The following is a 23,589-nucleotide window of genomic DNA, read 5'->3' as shown; positions in this document are numbered from 1 at the left end:
GGGGTCGAGGAGGGGGCCGGGGTCGGCCTCGGGAGGTCCTCAGCCGCGGCCTCGTCCGACACGCTGCAAGGGTGCATTACGAACAGAGTGAACTGCGAGGCCGGGGTCGTCACAGTGGTGGAGAGCCCCGCGCCCTCCTTGACACCCTGCACCTCCGTGTTTGCTGGGACTTGGCCGGGGTCCACGACCCCAGACCTCCAGCACCCGCGGGGCTCTACCGCACTTAGCAGACCCAAGAACTGCGAACCCGCCACCAGAAGAAGCGCCGGCTCTGCCAAGGCACCCCGCTTGCGCCTGCGCGGCCGTAGCCCAAGCGTCTACGTCTCCACGCTGCTCGGTTTTGGGAGCACTGCGTCCAGAGGGGCGGGGCTGAGCGGTGACAGAGGGGTTGATTGCGCATGTGCAACTTCGACCGGGGCAGTGTGTGACTGAGGTGAGCCAGTTGGAACTTTGTCCAATTTGGCCAGGCGACGCTTTTTTGCCTGAGCCTGCTGTATATACAATGGTTCTGATTCTTTTTTTTTTTTTTTTCCAAAATTGAGTTTATTGGTACATATTAGGTATACAGTACAGTTACATTCGTCATTGGAATCTTGTACCTTTACATGACAGGTCTTGAGTCTCCTTTTTTCTCCTTGTCCCTGCCCTCTCTTCACCCCCTCCTCCCCTCCCCATTTGCTAGCACTTTATTTCCGTTTTTTCAGTTTCTCATATTTTTTTTCCTTTCCCTTATTTCCTTTCCCCTACCCTTCCCACTTTCCCTACACCTTTAGCCCTTTTCTTCCGAGTTCACATTGTCCATTATCTCAGGAGAATCTTATGTACTATTATAGTTTTTCGCACCAGAGAAACTATTTGGTATTTACACATGTGTGACTTATTTATTTCACTTAGGAGTATATCCTCAATATGTATCCATTTTCCTATGAATGAATCTAATTTCTCATTCTTTATGGCTGAGTAGTATTCTGAGTCTTTTTCTATTGGAATTCCACTACATAAATTAAAATTGCTTCTGAGTGATCTATGACTGGTGACATTAGGATGCTGATTACATGATAATTAGCCCCAAACTGCCTGAAGTAGGAGAGGCAAAGCTGTCAGAAGTAGGCACCTCAAATTCATAGTCAGTAAAGGAAACGAGGTGTATTTCAAAATAGTAGAGTGGAGGAGTGAGCCAGACCTGCGGCCCAGGCATCCATCTGTTGACTGTTGGTGGTACTACAGATCAAATACAGTGAGCTTCATTTCCAGGCTTATTTATTTATTTTTTTTTAAAGTTTTGAGATACGGTGTCCTTAATTTGCCCAGGCTGGGCTCTGTCTTGGGATCCTCCTACCACAGGCTCCAAGATTACTGGGAATATGGGTGTGTACCATCATTTACCTAACTTACTCTTGATTAATTTTTTTTCTCTCCTGGAAACTTCATTTGATTTTTAATACTTGTGCTTCGTTGTGTTCTTACAGTAAGTTTTAATGTTTTCATTAAATACAATGAACATGTATAAAAAAGAACACCAAATGAAAAATCATAAACAAACAGAACAAAAACTATCCTTTCTACCAGTTGCTGGGCAAATCCCAGCGGGGACCATATCCAGCTGTATCCTGAACACAACTATTAAGTAGATATTCTCTTTATCCTTTTAGTCAGGGTCCTCGTTTTACCTATTGGAAAGGAAGGAATTGACTACAGAACAAATGATAAATCCATTCACACGGAGATGTTTGGGTGTGTGAACAAACCACCAGTAACGTTTTAAACAGAAATGCCGTACAAAGGAGAGGTTTGGAATTAAGTATCTTGAAGACACTGCCCCCTGTCATTACAGTAAGTTAGTAATAGCCTCTCTAAAATTCAGTTTTCTCACTGATAGAATAGGGCAATTACTGACCTGTTAAAATTGGTTGATGAAGAGTTAGTTGTTAAAATTCCAGGAGTTGAATGAACTAGAGAGTTCACTACTGTGATTGTTAAAAATCCAATTATATAAACTAAATTCTACAAAGGTTAAAAACTTTTAATTATCTTACTCCATTTTACCATTACCCCCACATTTAAGTTTGTATATTGTACCTGCTATGTGGAAATACTCTTTAATACTCTGTAGTTGTTTAGTATACTGCACATCTCTTTCCAACTCTGTCTGTTGTTATGCCACTTTGGTCCCTTGAAATCAGCCACAATGAGAAGATTTATGCCTTGGAAACTGTCAAGTGCTCCAAAGCAGAGTTTGACTTGTTAATTGTGTATAGACTTAAGAAAGTGATATTGTGGGGAAAAAAGCAAGAGTGAAAATGTTTACAAAGATTAAATTTAAAATATGTCCTGTATGCTGGGTGTGGTGGCACACTCCTGTAATCCCAGCACTCAGGAGGCTGAGGCAGGAGGATCACTGTGAGTTGGAGACCAGCCTGGGCTACATAGTGAGTTCCAGGTCAGTCTCAACTACATAGTGAGACCCCGTCTCAAAAAAAAAAAAATGTCCTGAATGAGGCCATCACATTGTGAATGCCCCACTCTCCACCTCTGGAGCTACTATAGTTTGATCTGCAATGTCCCCTTAAGGCTTATGTGTTAACAGCACAGTTAACACCAACCACCCTTGGGTGGGGGATGGGGGGCCAGAACTAGCAGAAAGTGGGGACCAGTGGATGGAAGTTAGGTCATTAGGGGGCATGCCCTTGAAGGGGATACTGGGATGCTAGTTCCTTCTGGTATCTTTTGTCTTTTCCTTCTTGGCCACAATGAGGAGAGCAGTCACCTTTGTCACGTATTTCCACCATGATATACTGTGTTACCACAGACCCAAAGTGATGCAGCCAACTGACCATGAACTGAAACCAGGATAAACCCCCTCTTCCTTTAAATTGTCTATCTTAGCCATTTTGTCACAGTGATGGCAATCTGATTAACATAGGAAATATTCTTTCAGTATTTCAAAATAATTATTTCAATAAAAAGGTGATTTATATCATTGAAATACATTTATTTTAACCCTCCCCTTTTTGGTACTGAGGATTAAATGCAGAGCCTTGGCACTGAGCTACATCCCAATCTTATTTATTTATTTATTTATTTTATTTTGGGACAGAATCTCCCTAAGTCACTAAACTGCCTGGGAAGATTAAATGTGCAGTCCTCTTGCCTCAGCCTCCCATTTGGCTGAGATTATTTTATTTGTTAATGTAAATAAAGACACCATCCAACATTCATGTCAGAAGTACATTTGTCAATCATATGATTTCATGGTTTAAATTGAACATACATCAAACATTTATTTGTAGCTTGAACTTGTGAAACTATTATTGAAATAATTATAAAATTGATAGTGGTGTACTGAGAATGTTGCTCAACACTACAGTGTTTACCTAGCATGTTGAAGGCCCTAGGTTTAATCCCTAGAGTGACAAAAACAAATAACCATAAAAAACCTGATAGTGATTATATTAGTGATGTTTTGGTTGCTGGGACAAAATATCTGACACCTGCAACTTTTTATTTTATTTTATTTTTAAATTTAATTTATTGGTACATTCTAGGTAGACAGTACAGTTACATTCATTACTGGGATCTTGTACCTTTACATGCCAGGTCTTGGTTCTCATTTTTTTCCCCTTGTCCCCACCCTCCCTTCATCCTCCCCTCTCCCCCCACCGACACCTGCAACTTTAAGGAAGAGAGGTTTATTTGGCTCACAGTTTCCAGTGGGTTCAGTCCAAAGTCAGCTGGTTCCAGGGCAGAAACAGCACGGTGGAGGGGCATGGTGGGGAAAGCTGCTCAACCCATATCAGCTGGAAAGGAAGGAGCTGAGAACAAGAACACAACCTTCCAGACCGTGCCTCCAACCTTCTAACAGCACATTTAGTGACTGAACTCATCTAGCATGCACTGCTACCATAATACAATCACCTCTCCAACACAGGAGATTTCTGGGGGACATTTTAGATCTAAACTGTAACATTCTTTCCCTTGCCACCAAAACACTCATATCGATGTATAAGAGAAAGTATTAAGGTGATGAAAGTCCTCTGGAATATGCATGTTCACTGAAATGACCTTGGCTGTGTGCCTTTCTACAGGGAGGATCACTACCCACCAATAAAAAGGAGTAAAGGTAACTGTTGTTACCCAAAGAATTGACCATTCCCAGGCTCTAGCCAAAGCTGGGAACAATCCTTTCTAGCCACACAGACACCATGTCACTTTTGTTTGAACACAGTACTTAAGAAAATAAAAAAATTGAGTGTGGGGTGATGTTTCCTGTCTTGCCTCCTGAAGGGTCCATCTCATGGAAGATCCTTCCCCTTCATTTTCAATGCTGTCCCCTGCCTTGTTGTATGGTAATATATTGTTTGACTATATTTGCTGTATTTTTATAATAAAACTTAGTTTCATCTTTAAAAAATCATTATGTGGCTCTTCTCTGGTTGATGCAGATCTGCACCTCAAATTTCTGTGGCCACAGGTGTGACTCCCTGCTGCCACATCATTTCATTATGCAAAATTCATGTAGTCCATATCTGGTACTTCCCAAAATCTTAACAGTTCTAGCATTCTTGACAAGTCCAAGTCCAAAGTCTCTTCTAAGACTCAAGGCAGATTCCTAGCTTTGAGCACCTGTAAAAATCAATAAGAAAGCGAAATACTTCCAACATACAATAGTAGGAGGTAGCCATCCCATTCTAAAAAAGAATTAACTCTTCACAGCCTGCTTTGGGCATAATCAATGTTACATTCCTTTGCATCTTCCCCTTCTCTGTTTGAAAATGGCAGCTGCATCAGGTCTGGTGATCTCAGTAGGTCCCAGGGCTGTAGCAGGTGAAGGGAATCACTCACATGCAGCCTTTGTGTGGCTTTCAGCAGGGGTGTCACATCGTGCTGCTTGCAGTGAATCCAGCGTGGGTCACCATAGTACATTCTGGGATGATGATCACATCATCTTTTTATTTTCTGCTGAAAAATAAGCATACCCCAGTGTCTATGTTATTAACTGTATCAAGCCATTTACCTTTTAGTTAGTAATACTTTGACAACACTAGTGTCTAGGACATGTCTGTAGATCTATCTTTGTATATATCTACTTTGCATAAGTGGATCTAAAAATTTAAAATGAAAGTAAGAAGATCTAATTGAGCTTGTGGAGATAGATGTACCCCCTTTTTGTTTATGTAACTGTGTCTTTAGGGAAAGGTTCCAAACAACCATAATTGATAAAAAAAATAAGTCTTCTAACTATATTTTATATTATGAAGTGCTTGATATCCAGGTAAAATAATAATTAAGTTCACTATTCTTATTGCAATGCTAATGTTATTGTTCTTTTCTTCTGGGTGTTCAACAACTAAAGTTTAGAGACCAGAATTAGAAAGGTAACTGGGCTAAGAAGACAGCCAATATTTTGGCCTGGCCCTTCATGGTCTACAAACAACCCAGGACATGAAGAACTTTTGCTACAAGATACTATAACTTTGGTAAGTCACCCAACCTCCTGAAAAGATAAAAATCAATAGTGTTTTGTTTTGTTTTTTCAAATATAAATTAGTTAAAATTTGTAATTTGATTTCTCTTGTAAAACCTCTTTATGTCTGGTGGAGCACAGCTGCAGTTTCTCTGGCTTTGTTTTGGATTTCAGACCTTTGCATCAGGCTGATAACACCATGCTGACCTTGGCTCTTAAAGCCAGGTGTATTTTTTCTCTTTATTTTGCTTTATGCTTTTCAGAGCTTTCCTAGCTGTTTTCAATTCAATTCAATACTTATTTTCTCATTTTAGTTCTTTCCAATCTGAGTGCCAGCCCTACTCAATCCTTTCTAAGTCCACCACAGTGCCCTACCCACACCGTCTGATGCACTAAAGCCAAGCAGTTTTCCTTATGCTTTTGACACCACCTCCTCCACACCTGTGATCTTAGTAACTCAAGTGGAGGGGGAGGCAGCTTGACCTCCTCCAGAGAGGAGCACTGCAGTTTGCCTGTAATGATGTCATATTTTCTGAGAGAGGCAAGAAGTCTGCATTGTGAAAGACAGCAGATTTGGCAAGCAGTTGTTCTAAGAAACTAAATTCTGACCAGCAGCTGAATTCGAAGAGCAGAAGCTTGAGTGGCTCCCAGGCTCAGTTGTTCAGACTGCAAAACAGAGCACACAAGGCTCCAAGTTGTCAAAGTCTCAGTTAAAGTGTCAAGGGTGATAGCTTTTCTTTGTTGAGCTGTCTGTATGTTATTTTTGACATGCTCCCTAAGTTCCACATCAAAAGTTCTTGTGTGTGGAAAATGATGATTATATTTAACTATCTTTTGCAGCACTTACTTCAGCATTGCAGGCCTGCTTGGCCTGAAAGTGATTAACACATATTTTAGTCCCTGCTGACTACCTTTACTACCTTCTTGCATCTAACGCTCATACATCCTTTTTCCTGGATTTTGTGCTTGTCCTTGACCTTGATGTGAGGTGCACTGTGTCATCGATTCTTTTCTTTCTTTTTCTTTTTTTCCTTTTTATTCTGAGTAGCCTCACTGAGCAGGTGATTGCTTGTGGTTTGTTTTCATTATGGATGCTAATTGTTAGGGTTAACTCTTCATAGCCTGCTTTGGGCAAATCAATATTACAGTCCTCTGTACTCTTGGACTAACCTTGTTTGCTGCTTGCAATATGCCTTAGCAGACCTTCCACATTCTTGGGGTCTGCAGTTGATTGAAGTTTCCACTGCTGCTTTGGCTTCAGTCTCATAGCTTTGCATACTGCCCTCTCAAGGACACACTGAATGGCCCCCCAGGCCTTCTTTTGAAATCTGTGCAGAAGCCTCCATGACTATGTGGAAAATGCTGAGGTCTGTCAATAACTCAAGAACTAGCTGGACTCTTTTGGACCATGGCTGCAGTGGCCTCTGAGTGCTTAAATAGGTGAGCATCATACAATGAATCCTGGAGAATCAACTTTCTAGGGGGCTCTTCTCCAACAGAGGACCCATGGGCTCTCTTTTCAAATGAAAGGTTTACTCTTTTGCACCTCTGAGTCTTTGGTGAGTGAGGTCTTGCTGATTCCTGACAGACCTTCAAGCCATATTTTCTATTGTCCTGATGGAAAGTACTTGTCTTCTTTTTAATGCTAATCTCACCAACACTGTCCATGGGCCCATTCTGTGCAGGCACTTCCTTTATGGCCAAGCTGCAAGCTTTTTGAATTATTCAACTCTCCTTTTTTCTTGATTTTTACAGTGTTTGTAACTTAAAAGAGTTAGCAGTGCCTATGCCACATCCTGAATGCTGAGGTGTCTTTTAATTTCCTCAGTCAGATTAATTAATTCATCATCTTTAAATTCATGTTCACCTGCAGTTTTAGGACATGGAAAAAATATGAAAGATTTCTTTGTTGGAATGTAGCATCTATGACCCCTTGTCCAGTTTTCATTCCCAACTGAATAGCGTCCTCATTCTGAACTGAAACTTCATTATCTTGGACTTTACTGTTCACTTTCTAGAAGTGTTTTAGCCTTTTGAATTTGTACAAAATCTGTCACCAATCTCTGCTTAAGAATTTTAAGGATTCTCTAGCTGGGATCTCCAAATCTTTCCCAACTCTTCCCTCAAACCAGTCGTAAAGGCCTCTGAACTATGTGGTAGGTATCGTCAGAGCAATGACCCTACCTCTCTAGTACCAAAATCTGTATTAGTCACTTTCCATTGCTGGGACAAAATACAGAACACCCACAACATAAAGAAGTAGAAGTTTATTTGGCTCACATTTCCAGTTGGTTAAATTCATATCATCCAGCTCTAAGGCAGGAATGGTGGAAGGGCACAGCAGAGGTAAGCTGTTCAACCATGGCAGCCAGGATGTAGAGAGAAAAGGGAGGAGTCATTCTAGATGATGCCTTCAGTGACTCACCTCCAACCAGGCTCTACCTCCTAATAACACATTCAGCAACTAAACTCATCCATGGGTGAATCAGTGGGTTATGGTTTGGATGAATCCAATGATGAGTATAATGCCTCCATCATCCAATCTCCTTTGAAACAGATGAGATTTTGGGGAGACATTGTAGAGCTAAACAATATCAGTGCTATTGCAAGAAATAGCAAGTCACATTGAGGTACAGGTGTATATAATTTACAAAATAGAGAATTGTATGTTTATCATTGTTTGTAAATTTTGTGCTAAACATTCTTCATGTCATGTGGGGACCTATATCAAATCCCAGAGTTGGTATAAAAATTGGTTTTGGTTGAAGACATTTGGGATACAATAGATGCAGAAAGAAACTTTCTTGGAACTTCATTACCTGACTAAATGGAGAAATATTTGACAAATGAAGACTGCCAGAAAAACCTGACTTGTGTGACCTGCTCCCAGAAGAGAGGAAAAATTAGTCTACCATAAATTCTCCTCCATGGAGTTTCATGATTATGAATTCAGAAGACAGAAAGACTATCAACATAAACATCACAAACCTCCTTATTTCCCATTTGTTCCCCTAAACACACAATTGTCTTTGATGAAGAAATCTATTACTTGTGCCATAGGAATCTCTTCTTCCCTTTCTGTTTTCCCCACCCACTTTAATATATGAAACTAAAATTCTAATAACTTCTCTGAATTACTTCTCCAAGTACTCCTGTGTACATTAGTCCTTGAAAATAAACTCTTGTCTTTTATCTTGCTAACATTTCTTTTGTCAGTTAAATTTGCAGAACTCCCAGTAAAACAACTAAGTGAGCAGATGAAAATAATTTTTATCCAAACAATGAGCAGAAATCAATGCAATGGAGACTAAGGGAACCATACAAAAAAAATCATTGAATTGAAGAGTTGGTTTTTTGAAAGAATAAATAAAATCAATAAACCCTTAGCCATCCTTATCAAAAAAGGAAAGAAAAGTCTCAGATCCATGCAATTAGGAATGAAAAAGGTGAAGTCAACAGATACAGCAGAAATCCAGAGGATCATCAATACCTACTTTAAGAACCTGTACTCTAATAAAATGGAAAATGCAGAAGAAATGGACAGGTTCCTAGATACATATGAATTACCAAAGTTGAATGGAGAAGATATAAAAATTCTGAACACCCCAACCAGCAAAATTTGAAATGTATTTAAAAATTTACCAACAATGATGACTTCCCTGATGAATTCTATAAGACATTTAGAGAAGAACTACTGCTGCTACCCTTTAAACTTTTTCATGAAATTGAAAGGGAAGCAATACTTCCAAATTTATTTCTGGAAACAAGAGCTACTTAGATTCCAAAAGCAGAGAAAGACCCAGCCAAAAAGGTGAACTACAGGCCAATATCCCTAATGAACATAGGTGCAAAAATCCTTAATAAGACACTGGCAAATAGAATATAGAGGATCATCATGAAGATCATACACCCTGACCAAGTTGGATTTATCCCAGGGATGCAAGGATGGTTCAACATACGTAAATCAATAAATGTAATACACTATATTAACAGAGTCAGGGACAAAAACCATATGGTCATCTCAATAGATGCAGAAAAAGCATTTGATAAAATTCAACACCCATTCATGATGAAAAGACTGCAGAAAATTGAAATAAATGGTCTTTATCCCAACTTGATAAAGACTATCTATGAAAAATCAACATCCAACATCATAATAAATGTTCAAAAACTAAAAACCTTCATGCTAAAATGAGGAGCAAGACAAGGGTGTCCACTATCCCCACTCTTGTTCAATATAGTTTTGGAAACATTAGCCATAGCAATTAGAAAAGAGAAAGAAATAAATGCAATAAAGATAGTAAAGGAAGAAGTTAAACTGTCATTATTTGCTGATGATATAATACTCTACATAGAAGACCCAAAAAACTCCACCAGAAGACTTCTAGACTTAATTGAGAGATTCAGTAGAGCAGCTGAATACAAGGTCAACACTCAAAAATCAATAGCCTTCTTTACACAAATAACAGACTCACTGAGAGAGAAGTTAGTGAAACAATCCCTTTCACAATAGCATCCCCCCCAAAAGAAAGAAATATTTAGGAATCAGTCTAACAAAGGAAGCAAAAGACCTCTACACCAAAAACTATAGCACTCTGAGAAAAAGATACTGAAAGGATATAAGAAAATGGAAAGTCATCCCTTGCTCCTGGGTAGGCAGAACCAACACAGTGAAAATGGCCATACTTCCAAAACTTCTATGCAGACTCAATGCAATCCTGATTTAAATCTCAACAGTATATTTCACAAAACTGGAGAAAATAATCCAAAAATTCATTTGGAAGTAGAAGAGACCTAGAATACAAAAAGCTATTCTAGGCAACAAAGACATGGCAGCAGGTATCACAACCCCCAACTTGAAACTATATTACAAAACCACAGTGTTAAAAACATCATGGGACTGACAAAGAAACAGACCTGAGGATCAGTGGAATAGATTAGAAGATGTAGAAACAACTCCAGACATACACAACTACCTCATCTTTGACAAAGGAGCCAACCATCCTCACTAGAAGAAAGCCTCTTTAATTAATGGTTTTGGAAAAACTGTATTTCAACCTGCCAAAGATTAGAACTAGACCCTTATCTTTCACCATGCACTAAACTAAAGTCAATGTGGATTAAAGATCTAAATATTAAAACAGAAATACTAAACTTGCTGGAAGATGAGTTAGGCAGAACTCTTGAAGACATTGGCATAGGAAAAGACTTTATGCACATACCCTCAGTAGCATGGGAATAGCACAAAGAATCAACAACTGAGATCTTGTTTTATTAAAAAGCTTCTTCACTACAAGAGAAACCACCAACAGATCTAAGAGACAATGTACAATGTGGGAAAAATATCTTCACCAGCTGTTCCTTAGACAAAGGATATTCTACTGTCTATTTATATATATTTTACTGGGGCTGGTACTCCTGTCCTATTCAGTTGTTTCTCAGAGCTTATCTTTCCCTGGGTATTGGCCCTTGGTGATCAGGTCAGTGGATAGTTGGTTGACACCTTTACTGCCTCATGCTAAGGGCAAACAAAATGCAGAGCAGAGTTGGAATTGGCCAGTGGCTGGTGCCAAGGCAGAGAATCCACAGGCATGATGTTGGCCAGGGGGTAATGTGCCTCCTGAACTTTCTTGACTGTCTGAGGTGGCAGCTATATGGGACTACAGCTGTGCAGACCTGATGGTGGTAAAGACAAACTTGGCTCTCTGATGGCCTTGGGACCTCTCTAGTGGCAGGGGTCTTCTCAGTGCTGGTGCTGCATGCTTGGTCCATGATGGGCTATAAGACTCATTTTAAAACCTACTCTGTCCTCACCTTGGCAAAAACTGCACTCAGGATCTCAGTTGATATCGGAGGACCTGGGTGTCAAGTATTTTGTTCTAGCAATGAGTGACATAACTATGACACTCTATATGAAGACATCCAACTTCCCAGGATATTTTATTGAAAAGACTTTTTCCAATGTGTGTTCTTATACATTTGTTGAAGACTAGAAGGTGGTAGATGCATGGGTTTATGTCCAGGCTCTCTATTCTTTTCCATTCATCAATGTGTCTGCTTTTATGTCAATATGGTTTTGGTTACCTTGTTAGCTTTCTGTCACTATGTTAAAATCCCTTAGAAAATTGGAAAGGAGGAAAGATGTAGTTTGGCTCATAGTTTGAGATTTCAATTCATGGTTGATTGGTGCACTGCTTTTAGACCTGTGACAAAGCAGAGTACCATGGTGGGGACCTTGACAGAGCAAAGCTGCTCTCATGATGGTGACTGGGAAGTGGCAAGGGATAGAGGGAGAGGGAAAGGATCTGAGGACATTGTATACCTTCAAGAGCTTCTGGTGACTTGGGCCCTGTCTCCTAAAGTTTCTTCCATGTTCCAATAGATTATTGTTAGAAATCCATCAATAGGTTAATCCATTGTTAAGTTTAGTGCCTTCCTGATACAATCATTTCAGCTAAACAGTACTGCATTTGGGACAAAGGCTTTGACATGAGCTGTTGCAGGACAGTTCAATCCAAACCATAATATAGGAAAGCCTCCCACTTTGTTCTTTTTGCTCTAAATGACTTTAGCTCTTCAGGGTTTCTGTGTTTCCATATAAATTTTAGGATTATTTTTCTAGTTCTGTGATGAATGGCATTGGTATTTTGATATAGATTGTATTCAATCTGTAGATCATTTTGAGTAGTATGGGCATTTAAACAATATTGGTTCTTTCATTTCATAAACATAAGGTTTCTTTCATTTTTGTGTGTACTCTTCAATATCTTTTAGTATCAATATTTTATAGTTTTCATTGTAAAGATATTTTACTTTGATTATTTCTAGATACTTTATTTTTGTAGATACTATGATTTTTTATTCCTTTTTCAGGTAATTCATTAGTAGTGCGTATCAGTGCTATTGCCTTTCATATGTTGAGTTTGTATCCTGAAACTTTGATGATTTATTTTTAGTTCTAATAGTTTTGGGGTGTTTTCTGTATTTATGATCATGCCAACATGATATACCAACACTGACTGTTTGACTTTATCCTTTCTAATTTGTATGCCCTAAATTGCTATATGAGGTATGGCATGTGAAAAGCTGGTAGAAAATTTTCCAATATTCAAGGAGTATAGGAAAGTTAAGAGTCTATTGATATACTTAAGAGAGCAGCAGGTGAATTCCAAGAGAGAAGTGTAAAAGACTAGGGTTATTAGTAAGTGTTTGAGGACACAAAATGGTATTGAACAATGAAAACAAGCATCCCAGAAAGGCTTCCTCTAGATCAGCTTGCTCTCTGTTCATCTCAGAGGAGCACCTGCATGTATGTATGTCAACAGTTATACATTAAAGGAGCCAGCTTATGTGATCCACTACTTTGGACCTCACAGAAGCCCAATGATGCCTGAAATAAAGATACCAGTATACATCAACTTTGAGAAAAGAGTCACAGGCCATTGAGAAAAAATATGTGTTTTCCACATCAAAGGAATGGTTATTATCTACTTTTGCTTGTAGCTTAGCCTGTGCAGAATATGATGGCTGCTTAATATGTTTTGACTCCCAGAAGCCTATGGAATAAGAGGCTCAGTTTACTGTAACTACATTATCACTGTAGTTTAACTTAGTTTCAGCCTACTCAGCCTATGCATTTGTTTCTTTCTCTTGCCTGACTGCTCTAGTTAGAACTTCAAGAACTATGTTGAATCAAAGTGGTGAAAAGTGTGCATCCTTGTTTTATTCCAGATCTCAGAGAAAAAGCTTTTTCCCATTCAATATGGTATTAGTGTGGGCTAGTCATGACCTTTATTATGATGAAATATGTTCCTTCTACAGATAATTTGCTTATAATTTTTAATCATGAAGACACATTAAATTTTATCAAATGCTTGTAGTGCATTTATTGAGCTATAATATAGTATTTGTTCTTCATTCTGTTTTTGTGGTAGATCACATTTATTAATTTTTGTACCTTGAATCATTCTGTCATCCCTGGGATAAATTCCACTTGATTATGGTGAAGAATCTTGTAAATGTGCTGTTACATTCAGTTTGATAGTATTTTGATAAGAAACTTTGTATCTGTGCTGTTATGGCTTGTATCTTGTTGTTTCCTTGAAGCCTCATGTATTCATAGGTGGGCCTTTTCAGAGCTGGTTGGATCTAGTGTGCATGACACTGGGATTAAGGGCGCATGTTATTCAGTTAGTCTGTTGATTGGTTTAGCATAGTTCTGGATGTGGATAATGGAAAGGCCCACCATGGGTGTGGGTGGCGTCACCCAAAAGCATGTAGCCTGGATGGATGGGATGAAAGGGAATGAGGAGCTTATTGCCTGCTGCTTTCTGTCTGTCCTGCAGTGATCTACTTCTCCTCTACCATGCTAACCTGCCTTGGAATCACCTGATTATGGACTGATGCCTCCACAAACTGTGAGCCAAATGTAACTTTTCCTCCTTTAATTAGCAAGTGTCAGGTATTTGGTCTCAGCAATGAGAAAGTAACCAAGACGTGTATTTATCAATGATATTGGCCTATGCTCATCAAGGATGTCCACTGGGTAGTAGAATTGTAGAATCATTATTATAAAAAATTTCTTTTTTGCTATGTATTTGCCTGGCTTTATTTTTGTAGGGTATTTCTAGTTTCATAGAGAGAGTTTGAAAGAATTCCTTCCTCTTCAATTTTTTAGATTAGTTCAAGAAGAATTGGTAGTAGTTCTTTGTTTGATAGAACTTAACCAATGAAACCATTTGGTTCTGGGCTTTTCTTTGATGATAAATTTTAATTACTGATTTAATGTTATCACTATTGATCTGTAAAGGTTTTGTATTTCTTTTTGATTTAATCTTAGTAAGGTATACATATCTGGGAATTTTTCCATTTTTCTTAAGTTATGAAAGTTTGGCATGTAGTTGTTCATAATAATTTGTAATAATCTATTTCTGTGGTATCAGTTGTGATACCTCCTTTTTATTTTTGATTTCATCTATTTGAATGTTTTTTTCTTTTCTCCTTAGTCTAGCTGTTATTTAATTTATGCATACTTTTTTGAGATATAAGTTATACTCCATTAAGCCCACCTACTGCAAGTACACAATTTAAAGATTTAGTGAATTTATAGACTTGTAAAACCATTGTTACAAAACGTTTTATAAAATGGCTGTCGCCCCCCTCCCCGATAACCTTCTGCTCATTCTCAGTCAGTCTCTGCTCCTCCTTCCAGCACTAGGAAACTTTCACCAGACAGGGTTTGAGGAGGTTCCTCAAAATAGAGATGGGAACATCGATGAGTCATTCTACCTATGTGAAACATGTTTTCTGACTTCAGTCACAGAAAAAGATTTTTCGAGATATGTTAATAAGATGCATAAAGATATTTATTAGGCAGAATTTAAAAATCACACATCCAAGTGTACACTCCTACGGCTAGAAGTTGGGGGCTTTTATGTCAACTTGGGGGTCTCCCTAAAATAGGTTATCTAGGATGTATATTCCCACTATCTTTCACACCATCCACCTGATGGGCTATGTTAGAATGTGAACCATTCACATGCTTGAGGCTGAGACACTTGTCTTAATAGTGTGCTTTCTGAGTTGGCAGTTGGTAGGAGGGAGTGAAAGTTTTTGGTGAAAAGCATGGGTCAGAACTCAGTTTACCCTCTTATTACCTTTAAAACCCTTAAAACTTTTTTTGTGGAAGGGCAAGAAGCTTGAAAATCTTTTCTGTCTTGAAGCTGCATTTTTTTCTTAAAATTACAGTTTAAAAATTATGATTTTTGGGCTGTGGATTAGCTCAGTGGTTCTGCCACCTGCCTCTCAAGGGCAAGGTCCCAAGAGTTCAATCCCTGGTACAAAAAAATTATGATTTTCCTTTTTTGCCTATCTTTATTTTTTATCCTATCTCAAAACCACTAATCCACTTTCTCTCTTTACAAATTTTCCTTTGTGGACCTTTCATATCTATGTACTAATCACATAATTTGTGTTTTTTTATATCTGACTTCTTGTATTCTACATAATTTTTGAGATTAATCTATTTTGTTGCTTGCATAATAGTCAGTTTAATATTATTTTATTATATGTTTATCCATTTATCAGGTGATGGACAGTTGAATTATTTTATGATTTTGTCAATTATTAATAATGGCAATAGGTGTTATCTAGTGCTTAGCACATAGATGTCAGTGCAACTGACAGAACAGAAAATGGGACTCTGTCGTGGCTTTAGCATCTCATCAATTATGAAGTTTGCCAAAATTATCTCTAAGCCCTTTCCTAAAATTTAAATATAGATTACCACAAACTTATGTTAGTTTGCCTTGATAATCTTTTAATTGTATGGTGGTGCAAAAGTGCTATGCACTCAGCAGAAATCCAGTTTTGAACTTGGATCTTCCCTTCCGTTATAAACATGCAGTGCAGTCTTGTGATACTGTGCCATGGTGTTGCTAGATGTTAAGGTTCCTGATGCTCACTTCTCAACCCAAACACTCAGGAGACAGAAGTCAGTGACAGGAAAAAGGTTTAATCAAAGCTGGCTTTGAGGAAGATACAGAGGCCTCTGTGTTGCCTGAAATCCCTATCTTCCCACACTCAGGTCTGAGGAGGGTTTTTGTGGGAGGGGTGGAGAATATAGTATGGTTTTCTTGTGTGTCATGTTTTCACAATAGGCCACGATGGGGTCCCTTCCTCTCTTATCAAAACAGAAACTAATGAGAAATTGAAAGTGTAAATGAGGACCAAAATGTAAAATACATAATGTAAAATAGGAAGAAAAGTTCCAAAAGGGAAGGGTGAAGGGTAGGGGAGAAAGAAAGGAAAAGCATGAAAAAAGGAAATAATGGAAACAAAAGTTTTTGTAAATAGGGAGGGGTGGATGGTTGGAAGGGAAGGGAGGGAAATGGGGAAAAAACCAAGAATCAAGATATATCCGGTACAGATACAAATTCTCAATGATGAATGTAATCATAATGTATACCTAAAATGTACCAATAAACTTAATGGAGGAAAAAAACCCAGAAACTTATCTTGATCTTCTGGGGCCAGCATTTGTATATTCTGTTCAGATGGAGATATTACTTTTCTGCAAGTTAATTTATATAAGCCAAGGGTGTTTAGAGAAGAGTCTCTTTAGAAATTATATTATCAAAAGCAATGAGTTGTTAAAGGGCTAGGAAGTGAAGAAAAGGTTAGGAAGGGAGGCAGCACTGCTGAAAATATCTTCCCTAGAAAGTAGATCAGTTACTCTGGCAGTGAGCTGCAGTTCTCAGTGGGCCAAAGGATTGTGAGGATCAAAACCCCGTACTGGCCTGGCGTGGTGGCCCATGCCTATAATCCCAGCACTTGGGAGGCTGAGGCAGGAGGATCGCTGTGAGTTCAAGACCAGCCTGGGCTAAATAGTGAGTTCCAGGTCAGTCTCAACTACATAGTGAGACTCTGTCTCAAAAAACAAAAAACAAAAACAAAAGCAACCCATACTGTTCAGGGTCCTATGTTGCCAGAGATTTTTGGACATTGAATTTTGTGTTTTCACATCCCAACATGTGTAAAAAGTGCCCATCTATGTATATTCATTAGATACTCAACATTTCATTACAACATAGGGTTCATTAGATGACTTTGCCCAACTACAGCCTAATGTAAATGTTTTGTCCATGTTTAAGGTAGGTCAGGCAGGCTAAGCTATGATATTTGAAACTTAGGTAATAAATACATTTTTTGATTTATGATATTGTCAACTTACTGTGGCCCTTACAGTGACAATTTGCAGTTTTCAGGATGTAAATCATTTGCAAATTGAGATAAATCTGAATATTGTAGGGTATATATGTATATTGTTTTTAGGTCTATCCCTTGGGATTCAAAATGTTTACCTTTAATGGTCATTTTGATTTTGAGAAACAGCCAGAAGTTGCCCAGTGAATAAGGTGGAAAAGGATACATTGTAATATTTTTCATTGGAATGCATTTGGTAGTAACATTCACTGAATTTTTGATCACTTTTTTTTTTTTTTTTGGTACCAGAGATTGAATTTGGGTCCTTGCTCTTGCAAGGCAGGTGGTGGAACCACTGAGCTAAATCCCCAGCACCACGCCTACCAAACATGTGTTTTTTTTTTTTTTTTTTTTTTTTTTTTTGTACTGGGGATGAACTCAGGCTCTTGTGTTTGTGAGGCAGGCACTGGAACCACTGAGCTAAATCCCTGGCCCTGATCACTACTCATCTTTTCTCTTGAAAAGAAAGCTTTCAGAAAGTGGCAAGATCGGTGGAGTAAATGGGTTTGAGGTGAGGGGGAGTATGTACTTTGAGGGAGATTAATGGCATTGTGTCTTTTTTTTTTGGTACTGGGGATTGAACTTGGGTCCTTGTGCTTGCAAGGCAGGCCACTGAACTGCTGAGCTAAATCCCCAGCCCAAGCATTGTGTCTTTTACTGCAATAAATTTTAAAATTTAAAAACAGTATTTTATCACCTTTTATATGCTTTAATATTCTAGTAAGTCTACTAAGTTCAGTTTTAAAACTTCCTGTCACATGTTTGGAATTGATTTTTTATGACTTTGCCAGTTATCACATTAAAAGCATTGTCAACCATGTCTGTAGTAGGAACTGCTGTCTTAGCTTCTTTTCAAACACATGAATGAGAAAGTCTTAGCTGGATCTCAAATCTTTTTAATTAGACTGATTAAATCATGCTTTGTCTTAAAAGTTCTTTGGAAACCCAATTAACTTTTCTTGAAAATGCTGGCAAACACATATCACATCTGTGTAAAACCACTCAATCTGTTATTGTAAAATGTTAAGTGATCTGTAATTCTGATCATTATAGCATTGAAATGAAGGCAATATATTTTCAAATCATTGCATTTTAATTTATCCTTATGTTACATTATGCTGCAAACTTAGAACTATAAAGGTCCTTAGTGAACAAACATGACTGACTGAATGTTCATGTTCCCCCAAAATTAATGTTTTAAAGTCTAATCCCTTATGGTGTTGTTATTTGTAAGTGAGGTCTTTGGAAAGTGATTAAGTCCTGCTGGCAGAAAACCCTCATCAATAGTTTTGGTTCCCTTAGAAAAGAGATTCCAGAGATTTCTTGCTCCTTCTGCCATTCGCGAATGTAGCATAAAGGTCATCTTCTGTGAAGTAGGGAATTGACCTTCACCACAGACTCTACTGGCATCTTTTGATTTGTTGTTTTGAGATAAGATACAAAGTTACATGAAGTATGAGTATCATATATACTATTTTAGTCAAACATTTTAGCATGAATCTGATTAAGCCCATAGAAATCATTTCCTGTGTATAAGAAGTGAGGGAGGAATACGTTAAATCTCACAATGAGGAAACAATCAGAAAAACCCAAAATCTGAAAATCATAAAAGACAGATGATATTAAATGATTATCCTGAATTTTTAAAGATGTGTTAATGTAATGCAAGAGAAAGTTGTTATGTTTAGGAAACTAATGATTAGGAGTAAAGTGGTATGATATGTATATTTCACATTGAAATGTTTTAGCCAAAATTTACATACATACAGGAAGCAGTTATGGCAAAATATTTACAGTCATTGAATCTAGGTATATGGGTGTTCATAACCCTGATATAGGAGAAATATAACTCCCAACCTGTTAGATGTCAAATGTGCCGAGTTCATGGTCTCGCAACATTGAGGAATGAAGTTACAAACCAAAGAAAGAAGTTAGGAGAGTTTTATTGGAATAGCTCCCAAATTTCCAGAAGGGGTCACAAGTGGGTGGCCACTGAGGCCCTTTGTCAGGGGTATTTTATAAAGCAAAATCACTACGTGGGTACATTGTGGGTCAAACTACAATCATCCTATATGATTTTAAGTATAGCTGTTTACCTAAGGTCGCTTCAACAGGGAAACAAGTCATGTAGTGAAGTTACATGGAAAGAACAAAGACATTTTTGAGAAGAGACAGGTGATTGATGCCAACCTGACTTACTGAACCAGATGGTGCTGATTACAATATAGTTTCAAGTTATTGTTTATCCCTCAGGGGGGCATGTGGGCCTGACCATTGCATTTTTATCTTGAGGCCTGGCCTTCAGATGTGCCTTCAGCCACAATGTTGATGTCTTTATTTTTTTATTGACTTTCTTTAAAACTCAGTCCCTCTCTGATTGTATATTAATTTCTTTCTACCTTTGCTACCTATATAAATTAAAATAATTACAACTTACATAAAGACTTTTTAAAAAATACTTGAAAACTATAGCTCATCATTTTGTAATATTTCAAATTTGATAATTTTTTCATTGATAAGAAAATTTAATAAAGGTTCATAATCATAATGTGAGCTAAGTCTTTTAAAGAAACTCCCTTGGTAAACTTTTATTTTCACAAACTATTCAGACTCTTAACTGATATTTGATAGGTTATGAGTAATTTATCATGGACAGGATTATTTTTAAACATTCATTGGCTCTTCCTCCAAGATACTTGGTAATTAAGTTGCTGATGAATAATAAAATGGCTTGTTAAGACACCTGCTACTTCTTTTTTTCTGAGCTTCAACACTAGGATATGTCTCTAACCTGACATTACTGGTGCTCCATCTGTTAATAAGCAGTGCTGTTGAAAAGGAATTTTTTCCCTTTAATTAGCTGTAAGAGTTCCAACTACTGATAATTCTTTTGTATTTTTTGTCAGTTAATTTAAAAAATAGCTTTATGTACATTTTTTCTGTCCTTGCAAACTTTACATCTGCAAATGTTTTATGGCCACACAGAATACCTCACTCATTTAAAATAAAGATTAATTGAATTCTATAATTGATTTCAATATCTTTTTAAAGTCATATTGAAATGGAACAGAAATGTTATTTAGTTTATATTTCTTTTTATTGTTGTTGTAGTGATCTCTTATACAACTAATCATGTTAATTTTTTGAATGTTTAGTGATTTAGCATATTGTATAATCACTTTCTTCATTCAAGAACCAATGAGGTTTTGTCTTGTCAAACACTGTAATAACAGTATTGTAATTTTTTATTTTCCTTAAATATCAGAATATGTATATATATAATATATACACACAATATATATAATATATATAATGCCAAAATGTATACACACTTCAAGAAAAGAAAAACTTGGATAAATATTTTAATACTAAATTTATTGAGATTAATACATTACCTTTGGCCTCTACGATTACAAGAGCTACTCAAAGTGGTGGCTATTAACTTCTAGACATTTAGCAGTATGGCAAAATTCTGTTTGGATAACTTTGGTCATTGAGATTGCTGCACATGCATTTTCAATTTCTTCTTTAAGGGCCAGCAGTGTAGTGGGTTTGCTGTGATATACAACATCCTCTAGGGTCCCCCATATGAGAGTAACAGTATCTGTTACTGTGGAAAAAACATCATATTACTTTTCTTTTCCTGAAGTGTGTATACTTTGGTGAGCTCTGTACAGAGATTTTGGTAGACCCCATAACACACACACACACACACACACACACACACACACACACACACCATATCTTAGTTACTTTTCTCATTGCTAAAGCAAAATACCTGACACCCACAAGTTAAGGGCACAAAGATTTATTTTTGCCTCAAAGTTTGTAGAGGTTTTAGTCCATAGTCTTCTGAGGCTTCAAAGCATAGTGGCATGGCAGAGAGATGTCAAAGTGGAGAAATAGTTCATGGTGTGGCAAGCAGAAGGCAGTAAGCAGCAGCAACAGAAGTGAGACTCCCTTTCCCTTTTCTTCCCAGTCTTCAAACCTTTTGGATGGTGCAACCCATACCCAGGTCGGACCTTCTGTCTTCAGTAAATCCTTTCATCCACACCCAGAACTATGCTAATTTCAATCAGTAGACTAATTTAGTACCACAAACTCATAATCCCAGTGTCATGCACCCTAGATCCAGCAGGCTCTAAAAAGCCCCACCTATGAGCATATGAGGCTTTTGAGGGGCACCTAGATAAAAGCCATAATATATGCAAATACATACACAAATACATGCATATACAAACACATACACATACACATATCCTTGTTGACTTGATCAACATGCTCCCTTGTAAAATGTTCACTTAATTTTGATCAGTTTGTTGGCTTCACAAGAAAAAATATATGTTTTTAGAGTAGCATATCAGTGAATGTTCATTTCTGGAAAAACCTGAAAAATCTAGTTTCAAATACTTAGTATTTTCCTACCTTAGCCAGACATGGTGGCACATGCCTGTAATCTTAGCACTCAGGAGACTGAGGCAGGAGGATTGCTGTGAGTTCAAGACCATCCTGGGCTACATAGTGAGTTCTAGGTCAGTCTCAACTACATAGTGAGACCCTGTCTCAAAAAACCAAAAAAAAAAAAAAAAGATTTTTTCCTACCTTTTAAATTTGTATCTGACATTTTGAAATAAGAACTAAAGGAAGAAATTTGTACATTTACTTAGAATCACCATGAATTCTACCTCAGAAATGCAGACTAATATGGGTGTGACATATTGGTAACTCAAATGTATTTTTCATCATTGCTCTTGGTGATACAACTCGTCAAAATGGGGAATATTGGTACAGTTCTGAAAAAAAATGTAAGTATATTCTTTCATCAATTAATATAGTAGCTAAATTCCTGTGGATTCAATATGTATTAACACCATGCAAAAATACTTTGATTTTCATATAAGAGTTTGAATCTTACATATTGATGATATACTCCTAAGTGAAATAAATAAGTCACACATGTATAAATACTGAATAGTTTGGCATGAAAAACTATACTGGTACATAAGATCCTAGTGGCATAATTGGCAATATGATATAGGAAGAAAAAGGCTGAAGTGTAGGGGAAGTGGGAAGGGTAGGGGAAAGGAAATAAGGGAAAAGAAAAAAAAGAGAAAATGAAAAAATGGAAAAAAAGTATTTGTAAATAGGGAAGGGAGGAGGGGGTGAAGGGAGGGCAGGGATAAGGGGGAAAAATGAGAACCAAGACCTGTCATGTAGAGGTACAAGATCCCAATGATGAATGTAACTGTACTATATACCTGAAATGTACCAATAGGCTCAATGAGAAAAAAAAAGTTTGAATCTTAGTGTACTATAAATGAGTTTTTCACTTACTTGAAAGTCCAGTGGAACATTCAGAAGTTGGACATGGTATATATAGGTTTTTTTGTACAAGACTGTCTACATATTGCAAGATATTTAGTACCCTTAAATTTCACTCTTTCTGTGTCTATTATTAACAGATCCATAGCACCCCTATTGCTTATAATAACTTGGAATTTTAAGAACCTTATCCTAGAGATTTGGGATTGATTGCAATATTCCTTAACTTCATTTGGTAGCATAATGCCTCTTTATAAAACTGGATCACAGGTGGAATAAATTGTCCTTAACACATTGATTTGTTTAACTGAGTCATCAAATTTCTAGCACTTTACTGTTCCAAATATGGGTTAGATACTAGAGGCCTCCAAAGTCTTTCCCCTGCTGGTTTCTTCCTTCTATCAGCTGTATCTAATCACAGGTCTACTGATATATATGTTGTTCAAGGCCACCCACAGTTGTCCACACAGTATGTTATTTTTCTTTCTCAACCTGACTGTAAATCCCGTGTGTCTAAAGTTTGACTGAAGCCCCTGAGATCACCTGAAGTAGTCAGCACCAGCAGCCCAGGCAATGTAGAAAGATCCTTTGCCTGTGTACAAAGCTACTCAGTCAAAACTTTTATGCAATCTGAGGCTTATAATTACTCTCACAGGCCAACATAGCTAAAAGTCATCTTCATGAAAATCAGTAAGGTGCACTGTTGACTGTGGACAACTGTGAAGACTTAAAATCCTGTCATGATCTGAGGCTAAATTATACCATTAGTTCCACTAGTCTTCAGAAGCTTTATGTTCTAGTTTTGGTGTCCAAATTCACTTAGGTGTATGGCAACAATGGAATTCCTGACACGGAGCCTGAGAACTAGATGAACTTACCCATGTTTAATAATTGTAGCACTGACTTGTTCTTTTTCCTCCTGAGGCTAACAGAGGCCCACAGCGCACAATCCGGGAAAGCAGAAATTCCCCCCAAAGAAGGCAACAATGTATCTCTCTCTTCAGGTACTTTGGATCTTGGGAGGAGTGACAAAGACATAA

General features: G+C 37.6%; 1 protein-coding gene across 1 annotated transcript in view; it reads right to left on the bottom strand.

The window, feature by feature from the left end:
* The window catches only part of Rfxap (regulatory factor X associated protein), a 14,660-nt gene extending 9,737 nt beyond the window's left edge, over window positions 1-4,923 (bottom strand). Inside the window, exons 1-2 of the mRNA XM_033759944.1 lie at window positions 4,843-4,923; window positions 3-317 (exon numbers count right to left, since the gene is read on the bottom strand). Of these exons, the coding sequence (XP_033615835.1) occupies window positions 3-317; window positions 4,843-4,923 (396 nt within the window). The remainder of the gene's footprint in view (window positions 1-2; window positions 318-4,842) is intronic.
* Window positions 4,924-23,589: the final 18,666 nt, after the last annotated feature.

The sequence above is a fragment of the Fukomys damarensis genome, unplaced genomic scaffold (assembly GCF_012274545.1).
Source record: "Fukomys damarensis isolate Sample0158 unplaced genomic scaffold, DMR_v1.0_HiC HiC_scaffold_38, whole genome shotgun sequence".
Classification (NCBI taxonomy): domain Eukaryota; kingdom Metazoa; phylum Chordata; class Mammalia; order Rodentia; family Bathyergidae; genus Fukomys; species Fukomys damarensis.
The sequence above is the reverse complement of the archived record's forward strand: the minus strand, read 5'-3'. Positions and strand labels throughout refer to the sequence as shown.